At 44.1% G+C, this 26,899-nt stretch overlaps 1 protein-coding gene across 1 annotated transcript in view; it reads right to left on the minus strand.

Annotated features, from left to right (window-relative positions):
• Positions 1–26,899, minus strand: part of ENTREP2 (endosomal transmembrane epsin interactor 2) — a 241,340-nt gene that overhangs the window by 30,674 nt on the left and 183,767 nt on the right. The window contains exons 3-4 of the mRNA XM_070358170.1: positions 25,866–25,976; positions 5,749–5,883 (exon numbers count right to left, since the gene is read on the minus strand). Of these exons, the coding sequence (XP_070214271.1) occupies positions 5,749–5,883; positions 25,866–25,976 (246 nt within the window). The remainder of the gene's footprint in view (positions 1–5,748; positions 5,884–25,865; positions 25,977–26,899) is intronic.

Raw genomic sequence — 26,899 nt, forward strand, 5'->3', positions numbered from 1 at the left:
AATAGAAAACCCCAAGCAATCTATGGGCAAACTGTCAGAGTAAATGGAGTTATTAGTAACTGGATGCATGACCAATGAACAGAAGTAAATGTGTTTCTCTATACAAACATTTTAAAGTCAGAAAATGTTCTTCAAAAAACTCTACTTTTCCTGTAGTGGGACAAAACTATATGACATCTAGGAATGTATCTAACAAAAATCATACCAATTTTATTGAAAAACACGACAGAAGGATACATAAATGGAAAGATACACCAAAAATGGCCATTCTCAGACAACTAACCTAAAAATACAATGCAGTTACAAATGAATGGCTTCGTGTGTCTAAGACAGAGAGAGAAATGGGGAAGGGGGAGGGCAGGGGAGAGTCCACAAAGGACAGAGAAGAGCCAAGATCATTTTGAGAAGAAAAAAGGGGGGCTGATCCTACCAAACACACACTTAATAAAGAAAAAGCATTTAATATAATGTGCTATTGACAATGAGTCAAGCCATACACCAACACAGAAGAAAAGAGACCCCAGAAATAAATGTTTTTAGATACAGATACTCAATATATAACCATATGACTAAATGACCACTAACCTGAGCTGTAACAGCAGATGATGATCTATCAGTGAAAAACAAAACTAGGTCATATCTCACGCCACATGCATAACTAAGACCCAGGTGGATAAAAACTAAACATGAAAAGCAAAGTTTTAAAGCTTGTGGGAAAAAAATCCAGGAAGTTTATCTGACCTCAGGATGGGAAAATATTTCTTAAATGCAATATAGAAAGGACACTTCCAACAGGAAATGAATCTGACTGCACTGAAACTGAAAACTTGTCTCTGAAAAACGACATCCAAAATGAAACGAAATGACATCCCAAACAAAACTGAATGACAAGTCCCAGAGTGCATGAGATTTTTATGACTAAGGTCATTGTTTAGAACAGAGAACCCCACAGGAAGACAGACAAAACAGATGATTCACTGATGAGAAACACAAATGGCCAATACATTGACGATACAAGACAAGTCAAGAAGAATCTATGGCAAGAACTCTTGGCAAGGATGTGACTGAAGCAAAGGTACCTCTTCCACCGGCCGTGAGAATATTACCTCTTAGTAGAGAAATGGGATGTTTTGTAAAAGGGAAGATGGACCCTCCTTACATCCTGGCCTGTGTGCCTGCTGAAAAGACACAGCATGTGAGCCCAGGCTGATGACTGCATGACTAATCATTCTAGCACTGTTAAAATAGGCTTCCCTGGTGGCTCAGTGGTACAGAATCCGCCTGCCAATGCAGGAGACGCAGGTTTGATCCCTGGGTTGGGATGATCCCCTGGAGAAGGGAATGGCAATCCACTCCAGTATTCTTGCCTGGAAAATTCTATGGACAGAGACTCGCAGGTGACAGTCTATGGGGATGCAAAGAGTTGGACACGACTGAGCGACTCACACACTTACACAAGTAAATCAACTATACTTCAAAAAAACAAAAAAAACAAACAAACTATACTTCAACAAAAAAATAAAAATAATAAATAAATAAGTAAATAAAAAGGTCGTGCAAAGCAGGTCACAAAGGATGGCCCCCAGAAAAGCCACACTGGGGTCAAGTATAGGTATCACTCCTCCACTGAGTCGTCTCTCTGGCAGGAATTCTGCTCCCTCAGTCAAGATTCTGTCCTGTGGCCCCTCTGATCTTGGGCCTTTCTGCAAGGGCCTGGGGACAGTAAGGCCCTCCAGACAGTTATGCTCAGCTCAGCCATGGTCATCTTCTCCTTTCCTTGAGCTTCTATAACCAGTGTGTGTTGATTTCTGAATGAAGTCAGATCCCTAAATGCATCTCTGAACGCCTGCACGGGCCTGTCTCCATCTTTCTGGCCTTGCTTTCACGTCTTTCTTCACCCACAACTCATCCGTCACATGGACATTTAACAGCTTGAGGTACTGACGTATGACAGACGAATGACAGAGTGAGCATATTTTAAACACAGAATCCAATGAGTTTTGACACATGTGCACACCTGCATAGCCACCACCGCGATCAAGGGAGAGAATTTACCCATGGCCCCAGGATTACTTCCAGCTCCTTTGTTACAAGTAATTCTCTACCTTCACATTCCCTTCTGCCGGTTTTACATGTTCTTTCAAATGGCCTCATCATTCAATTATTATTGAAACATTTCCCATCCTACATACTTTCCTCTTAATGCCCTCTTCCCCTCAGCATATCGGTGCCAATTCAGAGCTCTGAACATAACTAAGTGCTTTAGACACAACCTCCGGTCTCAAGGAGTGGCCTCTGCGCTGTCTCCTCCAGGTTGTGTATGCAAAACCACAACCTGCTCTCTGCCCCCCACTCAAGGCAATGGGGCCCCTCTGAAGCCCCTAGTTTGTCTGGGGAGTAGAGTGAAGGTCAGGTCTTTTATTATTTATCCTGGGACCACCCCAGCAAGCCCTCTTCATGATCCTCCTCTTCCCAGACCCTGACATGGAGCCTCGAAAGATCCCACAGTCAAGGGCAGAGGGCTGGGGACTACCTGCTGTGGGTCCTTATCTGAATGTGCCAAAAGCTGGGGGGTCCTCGTGTGAGGGGCCCACCCATGTGGCCCAGCACTCAAGCCCTGCAGGCTCCACCCCCCACCACCCCAGCTAACAGAAAGACAACTTTCATCAGCTACATCACAGTGCATCCCCCGGTGATGGCTTCAGGGTATCCACTTGGGGAGGGTCCAGGGCAGCGGTCTGGAAGGAAGAGGGGTGCATCTTGAAGCTGTGTTTGCTGAGCATGTTGCCTTAGACCTTAAAAATGTCCACTGTCAGGACATCCCTGGTGATCCAGGGTTAGGACTCCATGCTTCCACTGCAGGGGGCTGTCCTAGCCTGAGGACTGGAGAAACACTGAGTGATGGAGAGGGGCTCATTCATCCAGGCGAAGGCTTGACCCTCCACCCTTCCCCACCGGGTGGAGGGGTTCCGCCTGTGGGTGAACTGCAGCATCAGCTCTTCCCTGATGTCCAGCCGGCTGCCCACCCTGACCATTCTGGACTTGTCAGCCTTCACACTCCGTCACAAAATATCAATGTTCACTTATTCTCAGGAGCATTTTTATTTCTTCAGCATGGTTAAAAACATACTCAAGATTAAACAATGAGTCTATTTTTCAGGCCCCTAGGTTTTTAGGAAATTGTCTTGCTGGATTTTTTTTTTTTTTCTCTCCTTTAACTTCCTTAGAGACAAAGAAAAGAATCTTCAAGAGAAGTAAACTTATAAACTCAATAATTGATTGATTCCTGGAAAGTTTTATTTCCTTATCCATTGATAAGGTTTCTTTGGATAATTTGTTTTACTACAGTTCCATAAATTAAACCAGATACTTGAAGCGAACAAACAAACAAAAAAAGATCTTTACCTCTATTTTCAATTAGAATTACATCATTATAATATAACTGTAATGATAACTCGGGATATAGCAAAGAATAAAGTTGGGATGGATATACTATCAACCCATGATGATTCATATTCTATCAGTTATGATTCCAATTTTTGTAACCTTTTAAAACTTCTGTTAATATTGATCAGAAAAGATGTCACAATCTTGTGTTGGGTTTGACTTGGCAAAGACCACCATTAACCTACCAAAACATCTTTTTATCATTTATTTTGTCACTAGACATTATTAGGAAGTGAAAGAAAGTGAGAGTGTTAGTTGTGTCCGACTCTTTGTGACCCCATGGACTGTAGCCCATCAGGCTCCTCTGTTTGTGGAATTCTCCCTGTGATCTGGGGTTTAGACGTGGTAGGAAAGCTTCAAAGAGACCCAGGGAGCAGGGGGGTTTCAGAGCCTCCAAACCCTCAAGAACAATCTGAGGGAACAGAGAAGCAGCATTGCCATCATCTTCCGGGCTCCAGAGATATTCCTCATCAGACTGGAAGAAGAATCGAGGACCACACTCCTTGTGACACAGGGCAGGTGCTGGGGGCCAGGTCCCTTCACATCGGGCCTCAGGAACCTCCTCTCTCTCTGTGGCCACTGCTCTTTTTGCCAGCCAGTTTCCCAGAGCATGGGAATTCATAGAGAGTTCCCCTGACAGACTGGTCACCATTTCCGGCATCTGAAATGTCTCCTACAGTGGACCCACCACAGGCCCCTGTTCCAGAGAGTGACACTGCCGTCTGTGCCCGCCAGGTGTTAGGTGGTCCTCCAGAGCGTCCAAACCCCCACATACTGTGTCCCCCATACACATACTACAGAGCCCCTATTGTACAATGTAGCGTTAGTGGTAAAGAACCTGCCTGCCAATGCAGGAGACGCCAAGAGACTCAGGTTCGATTTCTGGATCGAGAAGATCCCCTGGAAGAGGTATGGCAATCCACTCCAGTATTCTTGCCTGGAGAATCCCATGGACAGAGGAGCCTGGTGGGCTACAGTCTGTGAGGTCGCAAGGAGTCAGACATGACTGAAGTAACTTAGCATGCATGTGCCATAGGACCACCATCAAGGGCTCCTTGCACTGTAGCCTTATTTTTCAGAAAAAGTTTAGCAGTTTAGTTTCAGGGAAAAGAGGAAAAGAATTGGGTTCGTTGTTCAGATGCGTGTATAAGTGGCCAATTTTGATTTTCAGGAGCAGGAAAAACTTGTAGGGAGAAAAAGAAAGAAGTGATATAAACAATTTTCCATGCCATTAAAGAAAAATCAGATGCTGTACATAAGAATAGACTTCCATGGGAAACTGTAACATCTCTTGCTCCAAATATCTTTAAAAAGGCAAAATAAGTACCCATCTGTTCTCTGATGGTATAATAGCAAAAATGTTGGCTCAGCCATAAAAAAGAACGAAATAATGCCATTTGCAGCAACATGGATGCAACTAGAGACGATCATCCTAAGTAAGTCAGAAAGAGAAAGACAAATACCAAATGATACCACTTAAACGTAGAATCTAAAATATGGCACAAATGAACATATCTGTGACTCAAAGACATAGAAAACACACTTGTGGTTGCCAAAGGGAAGGGGAAGGATTGGGAGTTTGGGTTTAGCAGATGCAAACTATTATATATAGGATGGATAAACAACAAGGTCCTATTGTATAGCACGGAGAGCTATACTCAATATCCTATGATAAACCATAATGGAAAAGAATATGAAAAAGAATGTACCTATAACTAAGTCAATTGGCTGTACAGCAGAAATTAAACACAACACTGTAAGTCAACTAGAGTTCAATAAAATCAAACGCTGGAACAGCAGTGACACACGTCATATCAATATTTGTGTCGACCGCTTTCAACCATTCAGCAGTGCTTCACAGAGGTCGGAGGCAGAAAGTGAAATGGTTAAAATGGAAAATTCAAAACACAAAACCTTTAAAGTGGAAATTTCTAATTGTTTAAGGGGCTTCCCTGGTGGCTCAGATGGTAAAGAATCTGCCTGCAGAGCAGGAGACTTGGGTTTGATCCCTGGGTCAGGAAGATTCCTTGGAGGAGGAAATGGCAACCCACTCCAGTATTCTTGCCTGAAGAATCCCATGGACAGAAGAGCCTGGTGGGCTACAATCCATGGGGTTGCACAGAGTTGGACATGACTGAGTGACTTTCACTAACTGTTTACAATGCTCTCCAGAAAGATGTCCCCTGTTGCATGTGCCCAGCTGCAGGGACCAAGAACTGAAAGGAACACGGTTAAAAGAACATTCCCAGGAGAAATCTCAGGGATGGAGTGGGAGGCAGGAGCGAGTGAAGCCTGGGTCACCTTCAAGGTCAGTCGCACGGCGTTGCAGTCCTCGCGCAGCGGGTTCAGCTTCAGCGTCTCCCCGAGGTTGCTGCAGCCGGACACCTGATGCTGGGTCTCGCAGCAGACACATACCTCCACACTGTCGAACTTTATCTGGACAGGGGAACACAGACAGAGCTCAAGGTTAGAACCTGGCGTGTGGTTCCTAACAATAAGGAACATGGGACAAGCATCCTATCTCATTTTCTTTACATAATAAAGTCAAGATGAATTTTTTAACAGACAAAACTCACCAGAAATACCATTAGGAATTATTTAAAATTCCTATTTTCAAAAGCAATTAATAAAAAAATAAAATATAAGAAACCTAAGCTATAAAGTTAGGATTTCCCAGGTGGTGCAGTGGTAAAGAACCCACCTGCCAATGCAGGAAACGTGTGTTTGATCCCTGGGTCAGGAAGATTCCCCTGGAGGAGGAAATGGCAATCCAGTCCAGTATTCTTGCCTGAAGAATCCCATAGACAGAGGAGCCTGGTGGGCCACAGTCCATAGGGTTGCAAAGAGTCAGACACAACTGAAGTAACTTACCACGCGTGCACTCACATAGTAGAGATTAAAAGAATATGGGTAGCTCTACAGCCATAAATTTTCAAATCTAGAGGACACAGATAATTTCCTAGCAAAATACAAGCTATGATACCTAGTCCATACGTAAACCTAAAGATCAATAACCATAAAAGAGACTCAGTTCAGTTCAGTTCAGTCGCTCAGTCGTGTCCGACTCTTTGTGACCCCATAAATTAAAGTACGCCAGGCCTCCTTGTCCATCACCAACTCCTGGAGTTCACTCAAACTCATGTCCATCGAGTCGGTGATGCCATCCAGCCATCTAATCCTCTGTCATCCCCTTCTCCTCCTGCCCCCAATCCCTCCCAGCATCAGAGTCTTTTCCAATCAGTCAACTCTTCGCATGAGGTGGCCAAAGTAAAAGAGATTAGAAAGTCCAAAATGGTATTTCAGGCTGAGTTTGCTACTGCTATTGCTAAGTCACTTCAGTCGTGTCCGACTCTGTGTGACCCCATAGACGGCAGCCCACCAGGCTCCCCTGTCCCTGGGATTCTCCAGGCAAGAACAATGGAGTGGGTTGCCATTTCCTTCTCCAAGGCATGAAAGTGGAAAGTGAAAGTGAAGTCGCTCAGTCGTGTCCAACTCTTAGCGACCCCATGGACTGTAGCCTACCAGGCTCCTCCATCCATGGGATTTTCCAGGGAAGAGTTCTGGAGTAGGGTGCCATTGCCTTCTCAGAGGCTGTTTGCTCTGACCTTTAGTGAAAAGATAATTCCTATGTTTTAAAACAATTTCAGAGCAAGAGATAAAGAAGAAAATACCACAGTTACCTTATAAAGCTAGTTTAACCTTACCCACAATTCTGAAAAGGAAAAACAAAAGCTCCCCACTCCTACCACAAACCAAAAGGTCAGCTTCTCCTTTCAAACATGAAAATATTCTAAGCAAAACAGTGGCTCCTTGAATCCAAAGCTGTATTAAAGGAATTATATTCCACTGCTGTACTAAAAAGTATTGAATGCAAACTATACAGCCCAAGTCTAAATGCCTACAAGAAAGGGAATTTATAGATTCATAAAACAAAAGAGTCCAGGGTTCGGAATTCATGCATGGTGGCAAGCAGGTACTGAAATGTTCTCAGCGCTTTCTCAGTCTCCACCGGCCCTTTCCTTAGGGTTGGCTGTATGCTCAGAAGGAATCTCCTAAAAATACATCTGGAAGCTTAGCAGCCTTAGTGGTCAGTGTGTGCGTTCTAAATGCTATAGCCCTAGGCCTGGCTGGCCGTGCAGCACAAGGGAGAGAGGAAAACTTAGTTCTGTTAAACATCATGTATTTATTTGTTCCCAAAACCTAGGTTACCCTGAAAAATATCCAAGTTTCATTTTAGAAATAGGATTCTGGAACAGTGGTAAATCAATCAAGAAAATCTGTTCCAGGGACAAATCAAAGGAGAAAAATCATACAATCTTATAAATAGATCTCAAAAAACTAGTGCCTCAAATTTAGCAGGCATTCATGGTAAAAACTCTCAGTCACTTTCAAGAATAGGAGAAAATGACTTAAATCTGATAAGGCTTTTACCCGGCAAATATCAAAAGCAAATACCACTTTAAAAATATTTATTTGTTTTGAAGGACTGCACCGGGCCTTTGTTGCTGTGCACAGGGTTCCTTCGGTAGTTGTGATACATAGGCTTACCTGCCCCACAGCCTGTGGAATCTTCCCGGACCAGAGATCGAACCTGTGTCACCTGCACTGGTAGGTGGATTAACCACTGGATCACCAGGGAAATCCACAAATACCATTTTAACTGGAGAAATATGAAGGCAATTCCACTAAGATCAGGAATAACACAGAGGAATGACACCCGTGGCCACAATTCTGCACTGTTTTAGGAGCGCCTGCTAATTTAAAGATAAGAAATGACTGCAAACTGTGTAAATACTGGAGAAGATAGAACTCTCTTTCCAAATGCGATCGAATATCTAAAAACAATCTAAGAGACTACACTAAAAATGATGGCAATTAAGAGTATTTGTTCAAAGAAAACCCAGAAGAAATGCCCCATGTAAGTGATTTAAACAACCTTGAGGGCATGACTTTCTGAGTCTGCTTATGAGTCTATCCACAACTCTACTCTTTTTCCATCTAACAAACACTTTACTTGTTTCACTAAAGAGTATTTGTTGCATTGGTTATAATAAATATGATACTATGCTGTGCTCAGTTGCTCAGTCCTGTCTGACTCTCTGTGACCTCATGGGCTGTAGCCCACCAGGCTCCTCTGTCCATGGGTATTCTCCCGCAAGAATATTGGAGTAGGTTGCCATGCCCTCCTCCAGGGGATCTTCCCAACCCAGGGATCAAACCCAGGTCTCCCGCATTGCAGGTGGATTCTTTACCGTCTGAGTCACCAGGGAATACCAAGAATGCTGGAGTGGGTAGCCTATCCCTTCTCCAGGGGATCTTCCCAACCCAGGAATTGAACTGGGGGTTCCTGCATTGCAGGCAGATTCATTACCAGCTGAGCTACCCAGGAAGCCCAAATATGATACTATTAACAACCAATTAAAAATAAAAATGGCAAAAGTATTCTATTTAAAGTAACAATAACAAATAAAAGATAAGAGATTAAACATGGAAATTTAATGACCTATGTGAAGCTATGTATAAAATGCTATTAAATGGCAAAAACTCAGGTACAGGGTCATTCTATCTGGCACCCATACCATGGAGCCCTCCTCCCAGACTGGAGAATCTTTTTGTGAATCTTCCACTTTTCCCAGAAAGGCTTCCCTGGCCAGCACTCCAGAGAGAGAGCAGGCAGGTGTTCCAGGCTCCACCCGTAGGACATGATACCTCTACAGGGCACTCTTAAGTGGAAGCTTGGGGCGTGCACTGAACTGGCTCCACCCTGGCTCTGTAAGTAGCAGACATGAACCACTTCCAGAAGGGCAGGAGCTGGGCTCTGGGGGCAGCATCCAGAGCCCATGATCAGCATGATCAGACACAAGCCCGGGGCTGACGACAGGGTCACTCCCAACAGCAGCTCCTCAGTATGATTTGGAACACTGCTCCCTTCCTGGCTTTGTAGCCCCCAAATCTGATTTCTGGTAATCCTGGAGACTGAGCTTTAGGGGGTCCCATAATAACTCCTTCAGATGGATAACAGCTCCAGTTGTTTCTTTGAAACTCAGAACTGGGACTGACACATACGGCCTGAATCCATGGAGGGCATGGTTGGCTCCCACGTGGAAATCTGTGACATCTCCGAAATGCTGGCCCTTGCCAGAGACGCACAGATGGCTCAGCGGTAAAGAATCTGCCTGCCAATGCAGGAGATGCAGGTTCAATCCCTGGGTTGGAAAGATCCCCTGGGGAAGGAAATGGCAACCCACTGCAGTATTCTTGCCTCAAGAATCTCATGGACAGAGGAGCCTGGCGGACTACAGTCCATGGGGTTGCAAAGAGTTGGACACGACTGAGCACTCACCCACTCTGGAATCCAAACTGAGTCCCAGGGGGTGGATGTGCAAAAGCGTTTTAAAGACTACTTGGAATAATAAACATTCAAGAATTAAGCCCCCAAATTGGGAAAGAATGGTAACCTGAGAAGTAGATGTCTTAACACACTAAAGCTCAGCTGAGGACATCTAGGTGGCTTGAAATAGCTGCCATCTCTTTCAAATGCTAAACTGGACTGAGGTCCCTGGTCTCCCTCACCTACTGATGACTCTGGTAAAGATTCCAAGACCTAGAGAGAAAAGTCTAGTTGGAACAGCTTGGCTGAGCAACGATGATGCACACATCGGGGCGGAGGTAAGCTGCCCCCAAGAACACAGGACAAATATCCTTCCAAAAGCTGCTCTGGCTTAGAGTCCAATCAACCCATAAGAGTAAGCCATAGGGTCTTCCTTGGTGGTCCAGTGGCTGAGAATCTGCCTGCAAATCAGGGGACACAGATCCAATCCCTGGTGAGGGAACTAAAATCCCACATCCTTTGGGACAATTAAGCCTGCAAGCCACAACTACTGAAGCCCATGCACACTCTAGAGCTGTGCTCCCCAACAAGAAGCCACTGCAATGAGAAGCCTGTGCACCACAACTAGAGAGTAGCCTGTTTGCTGAAACTAGAGAAAGCCTAGGCAGCAACAAAGACCTAGTGCAGCCAAAAATAAATAAATAAATACATTTAAAATGAAGCCATAAGGAAGGCACCAAGCGGGCGTCTTCCTTTCTCCTTCCCGTGGAAACATACTGGCCCTGAGCTCCCCCTGAAGCTGGCACGTGCCACAACCCTCAAGCAGGGGTCAACGCCTGGGGCTCCACTGAGTCCTTGAGCTCTTAGCAGCACCAGGACAAAGTCTGGCTTTCCTGAGCGAGCCTGTGTTCCCACAGCTCAAAAGCCCTGAGGAATGATTGCATATGACCACGGCCCCACCTTGGCATTGACTCCGAGGCTGCTAACGTAAATGGCTACACAGCTTTCTGGGGAGGGAGAAGAGAGAGACTGGGTTTGGGGGGGTGCAGTAGAAGGATGGTTCAGCACATCGAGTGACCCGTTATCAACCTCAGGGGATGACATGAGGCTGTGATTAATTCTGAGACAAATTCTGGAAGCCTTCTGATGAGGTCCGTGACCTCGGCATCTTGGTGTGCGAGGGCTGGCAGATTTATCTCAGGATGTCCCTCCGTGCTCGGGTCACTGGGACCCACGTGATAGAGCTTTGCGGTGATTTCGCATGAATCTCTTTGCAGCACTGAAAAGCCAGCCTGGCCCCGAACCCCTCTAATTAACGGCCTGTCAGCCTGACAGGGAGGAGAAAGGGCCCAATGGAAAGGGAGGGTCCAGGGGCCCGTGTGTACGATGCTCCTGCCATGCCCAGCCTGACACTGAGTGGGGTGGGGGTCCTCAAGGCTGGGTTTGACCAGTTTTCCTCCAGCACCTGTGGCTTCAAACAGGTCAGGACCCTGAAAGATCCCCCTAGGCTTGTTCTTCTATTATTGTTGTTGTTCAGTTGCTGTCATGTCCGGCTCTTTACAACTCCATCGACTGCAGCATGCCAGGCTTCCCTGTCCTTCACTTTCTACAGGAGTTTGCTCAAACTGGTATCCAGCCACCTCATCCTCTGTCATCTCCTTCTCCTCCTGTCCTTAATTTTTCCCAGTGTCAAGGTCTTTTCCAACGACTCGGCTCTTTGCACCAGATGGCCAAAGTACTTGAGCTTCAGCTTCAGCATCAGTCCTTGAGTTCTTCCCAATTCATTAAAATTTAAATTTTCATCTTTAAACTGACAGATTTTTTGTCCTCATATTGCTTTCACGATGCTGCTTTCCTCTGTCAAGGAAGCTTGACAGTGATGGTGGACCAGTGTTTCTGAATCCCACTTTGCACATAATTAAGTGCGCTGGAACACAGGCGTGCTGCTGATGACAGCAAAACGCTGCCCTGTTCTCTGGTTCTCATTGCACTTTAGAACATGCATCACAGGGTCAATGGGGAACATCCACTAACAAAACTTCCTTAAAGCCCAAAGTCTGTTGAGGGGCTAAGGTTTTGTGTGTTTTTTAAAATTGTGTGTGTGTAAAGCATTTAAGGCAAACAATATCTAATTCCAGAAGATAGAAATTTTATTATAAAAATCATACAATTAAGCTTTTAAACCTTCCCTGACCTTTCAGGGAAAACTAGGACCTGCTTTTTATTCAGATCATCAGACATTTCACATTTTACCTTTATTTTGGTCTTGATTTCATCACAGTCTATCTGTTTGCTAATTTAGCTGTTGTCTCTGCAACAGATGCTCAAATTATTTGTGGAATAATAAATCTAACAGAGGGCACAGCCTTTACATTTTTCATCACATGAGTGCCAATGCGAGAGAGACAGGCAGAGACAGACAGAAACAGAGAGACAGAGAGAGATAGAGAGTGACAGAGACAGGGTGAGACAGAGAGAAAGACAGAGACAGACAGAGATAGAGTGTGACAGAGACAAAGAGACAGACAGGGAGATACAGAAGGGGGAGAGAGAGACAGAAGCAGAGAAAAAGAGACAAAGAGACAGACACAGAGAGAGAGACAGAGCTAGAAGGAGAGAGAGCACTAATCTGCAAGTGGAGAATCTGAAGGGGCCATTGTAACCTTCCTGTCAGGGAGCCAGTTGTCCCCATAGGACATGGCAACAATTTCTGCCATCCTAGGAGTCTTTACAAGATCTTTTTGTTCAAATGACACTTTCAAGGGCGGCAGAAGTTGATAAATTATGAATGTTCACAGCAGCCTCCCTGCTGATCAGGGAAACGAGGCTGCTGGTCTTGAGATGTTCCCACCACAGGAGAGGCCTGGAGCCAGCTGGACCGCGGGGGTGGGGACTTCATCTCCTCCCTGCCTTTTGTTAACAATGCAGAAGTGTGTTTTGGGGGCCAGACTCTGAGAAGTCATTAGTTAGCATCGTAATCAATGCAGAGCCTGACTTGGCCTGCAGAAGCAGACAGAGGGCGGAACACGGTTAACAGGAACACAAAGCACATTTAGCATTTCTGTTCCACAGAGACCCAAGTGAGGATGTTTGGAATAACAGAAACATCATAAAGAACTAAAATGAGGTTCTGTGGCCAAATTAACTGAGGGAAATAGTGGTTTAGAAAATGAAACAGGGGCTTCGCTGGTGGCTCAGTGCTAAGTTCAATCCCTGGTCTGGGAAGATCCCACATGCCATGGAGCAACTCAGCCCATGCACCACAACTACTGAGCCTGTGCTCTGCAACAAGAGAAACTGCAGCAATGAGAGGCCCGTGCACCGCAACTAGAGAATAACCCCCATTCGCAGAAACTAGAGAAGGCCCAGCAACGAAGACCCAGCACAACCAAAATATAAATAAATTATATTTAAAAACAAAACAAAAATGAAACGGCCTCTCTCCTGCGTGGCTTCTCAGTCTGTCAGTCTTTCCCTGCTTGTCACCACCACATGGCAGGGGACCAGGGACCCGGGTTGCCTGCATTCCTGTTCTCCCTCCCTCCACCTCCCTCCTTCTTTCTAAAATAACATCCGTCACATCGTCCACACCAAACGCTCCCAAGAGCCATCGGGAGAAAAGGGGAAGAAGGAGTGGAGGGGCTGCTTTCCCTCCTGGGCCCCAGCTGTGGGGGCGACCACAGGGCGGTGGGGCTCCCCCAGGCTCAGCCCCCAACCCGGGATTACTGTGCTTCCAGACACAAATGCCTGTCAGCTTGTGTTGGTTCATTCTTTGAGCGTAACGAACCATCCATCAAGAAGAGCATTTTCATTGTTTTCTGGTCTCTAGTCCAATATAAGGGCATGTGACCTTCAGTGGTGACCTTCAGAGTTACAAAAAAGTCCTGCTCAGGGCCCCGCCGTGCTTCTCTGGGTGAAACTGGAAGCTCCCGTCAGCAGCAGAGCCCCGGTGAGTCCTTAAGGAATGACTTCTGCTCATTGTTTCAGTGGTGTGAACACACCAGAGACAGGGGTAGAGATAAAATATATGTGGGGGGCAGATAAGAACCAAGATGGGATGGGAGGATGTGAGCAGGGCACCTGGACACTGATTTTTCAAATTTCATTTTAATCTTGGGGTGGGGGCAAGGGGGAGAGGAGACTCACCTAGTGTGAGGGTGAAATTGGGGAATGGCACATAACAATTTCAGTTTCTGGCTTTGCTTGAAGTTTCCCAGGGCTCCCAAGGCTCCTGGGTCCTGGGCTGGAGTGAGCTTGCTTCTGGCTTCATCCTCAGTCGCTGGGGGTGGGGGATGTGTTTTCTCCTTTCTGTGAGGTGAGGGGCCCTCCCCTCTGCTCTCCATCTGCTACAGCCAGACTCCTCACCTGGCACCTTCGTGCCCATGCCCTTGGTCTTGGCGAGCTCTCTGCTTTGACAGGGGGCATCTCATGGGCTCTGGGGGATGCGGTCACCAGAGTGACTGGTGCTCCCATCAGGTGAGTCACTAACACCCTCGAGAATCGGTCAGTTTCAAGCACTGTTTTTCCTTCTAGAGAGCACGTTTCTAGCAGGTATTGGTGTCATTCTTCTTCTGTGGCTCAGTCGTGTCCAACTCTTTGCGATCCCATTGGCTGCAGCACAGCAGGCTTCCCTGTCCTTCACCATCTCCCAGACTTTGCTCAAACTCATGTCCACTGAGTTAGTGATGCCATCCAACTATCTCATCCTCTGTCACCCTCTTCTCCTCCTGCCCTCACTCTTTCCCAGCATCAGGGTCTTTTCCAATGACTCGGCTCTTCACATCAGCTGACCACAGTATTGGAGTTTCAATTCAGCATCAGTCCTTCCAATGAATATTCAGGGTTGATTTCCTTTAGGATTGACTGGTTTGATCTCCTTGCTGTCCAAGGGACTCTCAAGAGTCTTCCCCAGCACAACAGTTTGAAAGCATCAATTCTAGCAGATATTAGAGGTCTGCTAACTGCAACACTGGCTGAGCTGGCCTGGCTGCAGCCGGTGCCCCTGGGGCCAGGGTGAGGGGTGGGGGACAGAAGGGTCACCTGGGAGGCCGGCCCTGGAGCACATGGACCTCAGCTCCCTGCCAGGCCAGCCCCCTCCATCCGAGGGCACATGCTCTGGAGATGGTGTGGCTGACATACTGGGGAGGATGCAAGAGGGGTTCATCACAGCTGATGCCTGCCCCTCCCAGCTCCCTCCCTGCCCTGTTCCCTGACACTTAAGCAACCCCAGCTCAGAAGACAGAAGGGTCCACACAGGAGAAAAAGTTTACATTGTGTTGATACTTGGGGGTCTCCTGGGGAGTGCTGGGTGATGGACCAGGGTCCCCACTGTCAGGACAGACATGGTTAAGCTCCCAGGAAATGCAGCAAGTCTGCTGCATTTCCATGAGTGGTCCTGGGAGGCAGGGCAGTGAATCAATCTTGCCCACGGCTTTCACTCAGATCTAGGTATAGGAATGAGGCAACATGATCCAGTGGTGGCTGGAGACTGGAGGGATGTGAAAAGGTCCCCAAGTGTCCCAGCCATGAAGTCACATGAACAGAACCATGAGAAGACAGTGCCAGGCAGGTGTCAAGTCCAGTGGGAAGAAATCCCTGGGTCAGAGTCCTTCCAAGTCCACGGAGACTGGGGGCACACAGCCAGGACTGAGATGGCCAGCTCTGTGCACTGCACACCCCTGGGCTTCCCGGTCTCAAACTCCAGTTACCCTTAGACCTGGTCTCTGCTGCTCCCATCCCAGAAACCCCCCCCTCCTGCTCTCCAGCATCACTCAGGCCCCAGCCCACCTGTCACCTGCTCAGAGAAGACTGGGCTACCTCCACACACCAGACTGCTCCTTTTCTTGTAGTCCTTCCTGTTACCTGTCTCTTCTGTTTGCTCCTCTGTCACCCACCTCTCTGCCTATAATGTGAGCCACACAGAGGATACAGAGTCAGGACTCATTTGAGTTGTCACAGCACCCAGGACATTTCAGACATGGGGCTCTGCATCTGTGTTTCTGTGAAAATATATTATCCAACGAATATAAGAGGAAATGGACACAGGACAGGTGAGTATTTATATGGAACCACTGTCGGCTGGGCTTCCCTGGTGGCTCAGTGGCAAAGAATCCACCTGCCAGTGCAGGAGATGTGGGTTTAATCCCTGGGTCAGGAAGATCACCTGGAGAAGGAAGTGGCAATCTACTTCAGTATTCTTGCCTGGGAAATCCCCTGGACAGAGGAGCCTGGCGGGCTACAGACCATGGGGTCACAAATGAATCAGATACAACTTAGTGACTCAACAACAACTGTTGGCTTACTTTAAACATATCAGTTCTTGTTTTGCTGAGAATTTCTTCTTTGCTGGGGAACTTTGGGATTTGGACTTGACTTTCAAATTGCTGTGTTAGCCATGACATCCATTTGCTGATGATAATGACAAATTCACATGCAGATGAACTAAAAAAGAATTGTGTTACTCTAGAGGGGACAATTCTGTGTCATCATGACAAACTGCAAAGAACAGTCCAATACCAAATTTCTTGTGAAGCCAAGAGAGGCTGAGACTCTTCTTGACCCATGATTAGTAGAATAAAATCTATAGCTCTCAGCAACAATGGAAACCTGGAAGGAGATTGTGGCTGAGGAGACCCTGAGTGGACCTGTGTACTTTCAGCTAAGTTTTCTTTCATCTTTAAAGCCGCACATTTCCAACAACCCCAGCCGAAGGCCGCATCCTCTCCTCATTTACTATTCATCATGATGAAGTTGAATCAGGGTTGCCCTGGTTACGGTGGAGCTCCTCTGAGGTCTGTGGCTTTGTAATTAGTGTTGGCTTGGTTACTGGGTGCTTTCAATTTTGAGATTAGAGTGCTGGTAATAAATGCGGCTAGAAGCATCATGGAAAAATTCTAACAGGCTCTGGGAAGAATAAAATAGTCACAGAATCAAGGTCCTCCAAAATGGACCACTGAGGATCTCAAGCTGTGGTCCTGATAAACCTAGTAATGAGAAATAAAATGGTAGAGGCTTCCCAGGTGGCTCAGTAGTAAAGAACCCACCTGCCAATGCAGAGACACAGGTTCAATCCCTGGGCTGGGAAGATCCCATGGAGGGATGGCAACCCACTGTATTATTCTTGACTGGAGAATTCCATGGACAGAGGAGCCTGGGAGGCTGCAGTCCATGGGGTAGCAAAAGAGTTGGACACAACTTGAGAGACTGAGAATGCAAAAATAACAGAAAACTTTTTACACACTGCTATATTTAAAATGAATAACCACAAAGACCTACTGTATAGCACATGGAACTCTGCTCAATGTTATGTGCCAGCCTGGATGGAAGTGGGGGTAGTCTGGGGGAGAACGGATACATGTATGTGTATGGCTGAGTCCCTTTGCTGTCCACCTGAAACTATCACAACATTGTTAATTGGCTATACCACGATACAAAATGTTTCCGATGTTAAAAAAAAAATTTAAGAAGAAAAAACAAAAAACAATAACTGAATCATGAAACTATTAATTAAATGACTTCAGCTAAATGAATTGGGCTGTCACACACAGAATGTTAAGTCTGCTACCAAGACCTTGCTTGTCCCAGCATTCAGCAAATGTTCTTTGAGTTTCTGCCATAACCTCATTCTGGACCCCAGGAGGAGGAGGAGTCCTGGGGAGCTTGGAGGACTGGCAGAAGGGAGGATGACAAGGGATGTGGCCTAAGAACAAGGGTTTCCAGAAAATAAGAGAGGGTGGTACCCTGAGCAGGCAGGAAGCAGACTGGATGCTCAGAACTCAGTCTGGTCCCTGTGCAGAGGCCCAGCACCCTCACCAGGCTAAGATAAGGATACCCGGCTGCAGGAATCCAAAGTGTCTGTGAGCATCTGGGGACACGTGTCCTGTGTCCGAAGCCTGGTCTTTAAGTTGCCTGGAGTTGAGGTGGGTCTGCTGCCAGGGGGTGAAAGGGATGAAGGGCACATTCAGGGTGAGAGGGTCTGAGATGCTATCCCCATGCCTACACTTGTAAGGGACATGCAGAGTGCGAGGGGCTCTAGGATTCGTTTGTGCCCCAAGTGGTCCCTAGAAGAACTAGAACCCTAAGCAGCTGCATCTGGAGGGGAGGTCCCGGGGAGGATCTCAGACCTCAGCAGCTAGTGTCAGCCCAGGCTCACAGCGGGGTGGGCCAGGGGCCAGCACAGAGCAAGTGCCACCCCGCCCACTTCCCACTTCCCCTGCTGTGATGCTCAGTCTGGGCCCCCAGACCCAGATGCCACCAGGGACAGAAAAGTAGAAGATAGAAAGGGGAGAAGTGCTGAATACGTCCTGGAATGAGGTAACATTAACCCTGGAAAGATTGTTCTCAGCTGATAAGAGACCAATATCACAACACAGTGATAAGGGTCATGTTTATTTTTCCTACATCAGGGGACCCAGGCCAAGTCAAAAGTGAAAGTGAAGTGAAGTTGCTCAGTCGTGTCCGACTCTTTGAGACCCAGTGGATTATAGCCTACCAGGTTCCTCCGTCCATGGGATTCTCCAGGCAAGAATACTGGAGTGGGTTGCCATTTCCTTTTCCAAGTCAAAGGGAGGTATAAAAAATGAAGAATGTGTTCCTGCTGTTCTGAGGCACCCTGTAAAAATGTCAACACACCACATAAAATATAGGTGAACAGGACTGAGACCAAACATTGTTCATAAGCATAAATATAAATAGGCTAAACTTACCAATTAAAGGAAACAGAGATCTTGAAAACATTAAGCTATATGAAATTAGCCAGACACAAAAACACACATATTGTATGATTTCACTCCTGTGACGTCCCTAGAGGTATCAAAAATCTCAGAGGTAGAAAGTAGATGGTGTTTTCCAGGGGCTGAGGGAGAGGGGAGGCGGGTAGTTAGTGTTTAGTGGGACAGTTTCTGTTTGGGAAGATGAAAAAGCTATGGAAATGGATGGTGGTGACAGCTGCACAACAGTGTGAACGTACTTAATGCCACTGAATTTCATGATTACAAATAGTTAAAATGGTACATGTTATGTGTATTTTACCACAATAGAAAAAAAAGTGGGGGGAAAAGACGTCTACCTTTATAAGCTGATTAAAATGCCACTTAATTATGAACTCAAACATGTAATCAAGAAAAAAAATCAAGATGAGATGTTTTCCCCACACCTACTCTTGTAAGGGACCTGTAGGATGTAAGTGGCCCTAGAATTTATTATCATTGTTACCATTGATATAATAGATAAAACTTTTCTTATAGAGAAATATAAGCTTTTAAAAATATTAGACAATATTTATGGAAGAATACTAAGAACTATTTTAGCCCACCAGGTTCCTAAGTCCATGGGATTCTCCAGGCAAGAATACTGGAGTGGGTTGCCATATCCTACTCCGGGGGATATTCCTGACCCAGGGATCGAACCTGCATCTCCTGTGGTTCCTGCACGTGGGCAGATTCTTTACTGTTGAACCACCAAATTTCCTATTTATACTCATGGCTTTAAGATTGATTCAAAGCCCAAAGAGATCACAAATATGAAAAAATGCAAGATCTGCTAAATAACTAAATATCCTTCAAATATCAGCAACCCCGAACAATTTGACTGATGAATCTTTTCAAAGAGTAATGGAACAGATGGTCCCCTTGGCCTTTATATCATTGTATGTATGTTAGTCACTCAGTCATGTCTGACTCTTTGCGACCCCATGGACTGTAGCCCGCCAGGCTTCTGTGTCCATGGGATTCTCCAGGCAAGAATACAGGAGTGGGTTGCCATGCTCTCCTTCAGGGGATCTTCCCGACCCAGGGAAAGAACCTACGACTCCTGTGTCTCCTGCATTGGCAGGTGAATTCTTTACCAAGAGCCCACCTGGGAAGCCTTGGACTCTGCTGACATTAAAATTATGGTAAGGGAATAATATGAACTCTACACATACAAACTTGACAATTTAAATGAGATGAATCAACTTATTAAAAATCATAAACTACCATAACTCAGAACAGGAAACAGACAATTTGAATAGCCTTATACTATTAAGGAAGTTATTTTTATAATTTTAAATCTCCCCCAAAAGAAATCTCCAAGCCTAGATGATCTCACTAGAAAATTCTATCAAATGCTTAAAGAAGAATCAATACCAATTCTAAATAATTTCTTCCAGAAAGAAGAAAAATGGTCGTGTGTATTGCTCATTTTCTAGTTGACTTCTTTGTTCAGTGTTGAGATTTCTTCATATACTCTAGATACTAGTCCTTTTTCAGATATGCTGCTGCATATTTATTTCTCCAAAGTGTATATACGGATGGCAATGAAACACATGAAAAGAGGTTTAACATCATTTGCATCAGGAAAATGCAAAATGAAACCATATCACTACACATCTCTGAGAATGACTAAATATATATATATGTGTATATATATATACTGTCAACGCCAAATGCTAATGAAGATGTGGAGAAACTGAATCACTCATACATTGCTGATAAAGATGTAAAATGTACGGAAGTGTGGCTGGAAAAGTCTCTTAAAAAACTAAACATACAGTTATAATATGGAAATTGTGTTCTTGGATATTCATCCCAGAGAAATGAAAACTTATGTTCACACAGAAATACATACATGAATGTTCATACCAGCCTTATACATAACAGACAAAACCAGAGGTAGTGCAGGTAATTAGTTAAACATGCTGTCATCCTACGTACCACGCAGTGCTACCCAACAATGAAAAGGAAAGGACCACTGATATATACAACAACACCTTGGATGAACCTCCATGGAATCATGCTCAATAAAAAGAGCCAGTTCCAAATGGTTGCATATGCATGTTTTCATTTACACAACTTTTTGGAAATGAGTTTTTTTTTTTTTTTTTTTTTGAGAAATAGTGAACAGATTCGGGGTCTCCAGAAGTTAAGAGTGGGCAAAAGGGAAATGAATGTGGTTATAAAAAGATCAACATGAGGGATCCTCACAGTGTTGAAACAGTTCTGTGTCTTGACTGTGGTGGTGGATATGTGAACCTACACGAGTGACAAAATCACATAAAGCAATAGACACACTCTCACACCCATCCAGACAAATGAATATAAGTAAAGATGGGGAAATCTGATTGCCTCAATGTTAATATTGTGGATGGGATATGTTATCATTGGCAGGAATTTGAAAAAATGGACAGTAGATCTCTGGGCTTCTCAGTGGCTCAGCGGTAAAGAATCCGCCTGCCAACGCAGGACATCTGAGACACGACGGTTTGATGATCCCTGGGTTAGGATGATTCCATGAAGAAGGGAATGGCAACCCACTCCAGTGTTCTTGCCTAGAGAATCCCAGGGATGGGGGAGCCTGGTGGGCTGCCGTCTCTGGGGTCGCACAGAGTCGGACACGACTGAAGCGACTCAGCAGCAGCTCTTCCATTTCTATTCTGGAAATAAAAGCATTTTTTGGTGACATTTCTATAGGTGTTCATTGTGTATTAAATCAAAAACAAGTTTCTGTAGCCATTTTAACATGGCTTTGAGAAGATATTTTTTTCAGATCCAACAGATATGATGTAAAAGTAAGGACTTGTGGGATTCTGGTTTATATAAACTATCTGATTGATACAGACTTTCACTCTTCACCCATTTCTAAAATAAGAGGATTAGCCACGGATGATTTTTAAATTCCATTCTTGCTAAGTCTCTGTGTCCATAGGCTTCAACTTACTCATTCGTTATCCACCATGAAAAGTGTTTTTCTATTTAAAAATTTTTGTATCTATGTGAGATGATGGATGTTCACAAAACTTACTATGATAATCATCTCATGATGTAACTCAAATCATGATGCTGTATGGGGAAAGAAGCTAAAAAAGTCAATATATGTATATGTATAACTGATGTACTTTGCTGTACAGCAGAAATTAACACAACATTGTAAATCAACTAGACTCCAATAAAAAAAGGTTTTTTAATTGCTATGCTGTATACCTGGATACAGTGTTGTATGTAAATTATATCTCAATAAAACTGGAAGAATAAAAAAAGGTCTACTTTGAAGGGTGGGATGTGGGAGGAGAGGAAGGTTCCAGAGAGAGGTTACGGCTGATTTGTCCTGCTGTATGGCAGAAACCAACACAACATTGTAAGGCAATTTTCTTTCAGTTAAAAAAATAAAAAGCTCTATTGCATCACAAGGTACTAAATACTTATCAATCAACGTAAAAAGTTAAGAAAAAATATGCTCTATAAAATTTGTAACAAAAGGAAAGCACCTTTATTTTCCTAGCTTATATGGCTGTCCACCTGGAAACTAAAAGATAATTTTGGGAAAACTTTTAGAGTCAACAAAAAATTTCAACATATGAAATATACAAAAATCAATTGCATTTTGGCTTCCAAGAAGATGATGGAGATGTGCCTTTCCCTAGTCTTCTGAGAACAAATAAAAACCCTGGACACTGTTAATAAAAACGCCAGCAGCAGTTCAGCATAGCCCCTGACCTCTCAGAAATGACGGCCAGTGCATGGGTAGCTGTGAGGGCATTGTTACTGTTCAGTCATTCAGTCGTGTCTCTTTGCGACCCCATGGACTGACTGCAGCACGCCAGGTTAGTTTCACTATCTCCTGGAGTTTGCTCAAACTCACGCCCATGGAGTTAGTGATGCCATCCAACCATCTCATCCTCTGCCACCCACTTCTTCTCCTGCCCTCAGTTTTTCCCAGTATTAGAATCTTTTCCAATGAGTCAGCTCTTCACATAAGGTGGCCAAAGTATTGGAGCTTCAGCTTCAGCATCAGTCTTTCCAATGAATATTTGGGGTTGATTTCCTTTAGGATTGACTGGTTGGGACTCTCAAGAGTCTTCTCCAGGAGCACAATTCGAAAGCGTTAATTCTTTGGGCTCAGCCTTCTTTATGGTCCAACTCTTACATCCATACATGACTACTGGAAAAACCATACCTCTGACTACACTGACCTTTGTCAGCAAAGTGATGTCTCTGCTTCTTAATATGCTGTCTAGGTTTGTCATAGCTTTTCTTCCAAGGAGCAAACATCTTTTAATTTCATGGCTTCAGTCATCATCTGCAGTGATTTCAGAGCCCAAGAAAATAAGAGGCATGGCTCTAAGTTAAAGAAACAAATGCCAGTGCCCCATACTCGGCCGCCAGGGTCACATCAGGGGTCACTTGGCACTTGCACTGAATGTCACGGGACACAGGTTGATCTCTACCCCAGCCACACAGTGCATACCACACGCACGTTTCAATACAACCAAATCAGAAGCCAAATCGTGATAAAATATAATGGTTTCATTCAACAAACAAAAATTCAGTCCACAGCACACCATCTATAATTTTCCAGGATTGAAAAGATAATTCTCTTTTTAAATTGGAAAATGAGAACTAAATTGTTTGGATGCACTCATTATCAAGCTTATATGTTATCTCAGCACTTAGAACAGACTTACAAAATTGATTTTCAAAACTTCAGTGCAGAGAAAAATCAATGCAACAAATGTTAGAATATAATCACTACTTCAGTTCAGTTTAGTCACTCAGTCGTGTCCGTCTCTCTGCGACCCCATGAACCGCAGCATGCCAGGCCTACCTGTCCATCACTAACTCATGTCCATTGTGTCAGTGATGCCATCCAACCATCTCATCCTCTGTCATCCCCTTCTCCTCCTGTCCTCAATATTTCCCAGCATCAGGGTCTTTTCAAATGAGTCAGGTCTTCGCATCAGGTGGCCACAGTATTGGAGTTTCAGCTTTAACATCAGTCCTTCCAAAGAACACCCAGGACTGATCTCCTTTAGGATGGACTGGTTGGATCTCCTTGCAGTCCAAGGGACTCTCAAGAGTCTTCTCCAACACCACAGTTCAAAAGCATCAATTCTTCTGCACTCAGCTTTCTTTATAGTCCAACTCTCACATCCATACATGACTACTGGAAAAACCATAGCCTTGACTAGACAGACCTTTGTTGGCAAAGTAATGTCTCTGCTTTTTAATATGCTGTGTAGGTTGGTCATAACTTTCCTTCCAAGGAGTAAACTTCTTTTAACTTCATGGCTGCAATCACCATCTGCAGTGATTTTGGAGCCCAGAAAAATAATGTCAGCCACTGTTGTCACTGTTTCCCCATCTATCTGCCATGAAGTGATGGGACCAGATGCCATGATCTTCATTTTCTGAATGCTGAGCTTTAAGCCAACTTTTTCACTCTCCACTTTCACTTTCATCAAGAGGCTCTCTAGTTGTTCCTCACTTTCTGCCATAAGGGTGGTGTCATCTGCATATCTGAGGTTATTGATATTTCTCCTGGCAATCTTGATTCCAGCTTGTGCTTCATCCAGCCCAGCGTTTCTCATGATGTACTCTGCATACAAGTTCAATAAGCAGGGTGACAATATACAGCCTTGACGTACTCCTTTTCCTATTTGGAACCAGTCTGTTGTTCCATGTCCAGTTTTAATTGCTGCTTCCTGACCTGTGTACAGGTTTCTCAAGAGGCAGGTCAGGTGGTCTGGTATTCCCATCTCTTTCAGAATTTTCCACAGTTTATTGTGATCCACACAGTCAAAGGCTTTGGCATAGTCAATAAAGCAGAAATACATGTTTTTCTGGAACTCTCTCGCTTTTTCGATGATCCAGTGGATGTTGGCAATTTGATCTCTGGTTCCTCCGCCTTTTCTAAATCCAGCTTGAACATCTGGAAGTTCATGGTTCACGTACTGCTGAAGCCTGGCTTGGAGACTTTTGAGCATTACTTTACTAGTGTGTGAGATGAGTGCAATTGTGTGGTAGTTTGAGCATTCTTTGGCATTGCCTTTCTTTGGGATTGGAATGAAAACTGACCTTTTCCAGTCCTGTGGCCACTGCTGAGTTTTCCAAATTTGCTGGCATATTGAGTGCAGCACTTTCACAGCATCATCTTTTAGGATTTGAAATAGCTCAACTGGAATTCCATCACCTCCACTAGCTTTGTTTGTAGTGATGCTTCCTAAGGCCCACTTGACTTCACATTCCAGGATGTCTGGCTCTAGGTGAGTGATCACACCATCGTGATTATCTGGGATAATAAGCAAAGGAGAAAAGGAAAGATATACCCTTTTCTTTTCCTTACCCTTTTTCTTTCATGAAGATCTTTTTTGTACAGTTGTTCTGTGTATTCTTGCCACCTCTTCTTAATATCTTCTGCTTCTGTTAGGTCCCTACCATTTCTGTCCTTTATTGAGCCCATCCTTGCATGAAATGTTCCCTTGGTATCTCTAATTTTCTTGAAGAGATCTCTAGTCTTTCCCATTCTATTGTTTCCCTCTATTTCTCTGCACTGATCGCTGAGAAAGGCTTTCTTATCTCTTCTTCCTATTCTTTGGAACTCTGCATTCAGATGCTTATATCTCTCCTTTTCTCCTTTGCTTTTCACTTCTCTTCTTTTCAAGGCTATTTGTAAGTCCTCCTCAGACAGCCATTTTGCTTTTTTGCATTTCTTTTCCATGGGAATGGTCTTGATCCCTGTCTCCTGTACAATGTCACAAACCTCCGTCCATAGTTCATCAGGCACTCTGTCTATCAGATCTAGTCCCTTAAATCTATTTCTCACTTCCACTTCCATAAGGGATTTGATTTAGGTCATACCTGAATGGTCTAGTGGTTTTCCCCACTTTCTTCCATTTAAGTCTGAATTTGGCAAAAAGGAGTTCATGATCTGAGCCACAGTCAGCCCCTGGTCTTGTTTTTGCTGACAGTATAGAGCTTCTCCTTCTTTTGCTGCAAAGAATATAATCAATCTGATTTTGGTGTTGACCATCTGGTGATGTCCATGTGTAGAGTCTTCTCTTGTGTTGTTGGAAGAGGGTGTTTGCTATGACCAGTGCATTCTCTTGCCAAAACTCTAGACATCTAAAACAGTGCTACACTAATAGTAACTGATTTACTAGTAGAACCAATATTGATTTGGGAGAATTTTTAAGAAATGAATCATCATGAATTCCTTAGACAATGCTAAAACATCAGAATAAACCCAAGGATACAGTAAAATTATTTTTGAAATCCCTTTCATGTAAAATGAAAGTACATGACCTTTATCAAACGCCTTGCCTTTCATTACTCACCAACTGACAGCCTTCCAGGGAGTTGACGAGCTGAGCGTTCTGACAGGAAAGTATTGAACCAGCCAAATTCAGCATCACACACACTGCCGAGAGCAGCATGAAAAAGGTTATCTGGAAACAAACCAGATAAGAAATTGATCATTTACTGGGAGAGATCAGAGGAAAAATGATTTGGCTTTCAAAAAACTTTCAGACCATCAAATAATCACACGAATAACATTTCTATGTTTCCAAGGAAAGCATTATTTGTTAAAAATTTTAAAATGATATTACCTTAAATCAAATAGAAAAGGTAGTGTCTGAAAAGCCATAGCCAGCAACCATGATTTTATTTGAAATATAAAAACATTTTAGAAGCTAAACTTGAAAATACTATACATTCCATAGTCTCAACATAGTGTTATTGATACATACTCTCAAAAATAACGAGTGATATATAAATTACTAAAGAAAATCAAGTGATAGAAATGTATTTATTAGAAAGTCTATGCCTTTTAATTTTTGTTATGGAAAATTTCATACACATGTAAAACCAAAGAAAATAGTAAAATGAACCCCACCCACATACCCATCATCCAGCATCAGGGGTGATTAATCCAGTCACCGTTAGTTTTATCATTTATACTCTCTCTCCTCCAAATTATTTTGTAGCAAATATTAGACAGCATATGACTTCATCTTTAAATATTTCAGTGTATATTTCTAATAAAACTTTTTGAAAACATACAATGCTGCCATCATGTCTATGATAATAATGCATAATTACAGTTCACACTTGTTTCAATCTTTCTTCATATTTTGTTTGAATCAGATTACACAAGATACAAAGGAGTTCCACACTGAAACTGGTGGCTCTGAAGTTTAGATATTTTTAAATTAATGTGCTTTTCCTTCCACTATGGGCTTTTTCTTCCTTGAAATCTGTTCACTAATCCTATAGTTTTCTATAGCCTACACTTTGTCTCCCATCACTTAATGTTTCTCCATCTTTTGTAAACTTTGTAATTTCATTGATAGATCCAGAGGTTGACCAA

This window comes from Bos mutus, chromosome 21 (assembly GCF_027580195.1).
Source record: "Bos mutus isolate GX-2022 chromosome 21, NWIPB_WYAK_1.1, whole genome shotgun sequence".
Classification (NCBI taxonomy): domain Eukaryota; kingdom Metazoa; phylum Chordata; class Mammalia; order Artiodactyla; family Bovidae; genus Bos; species Bos mutus.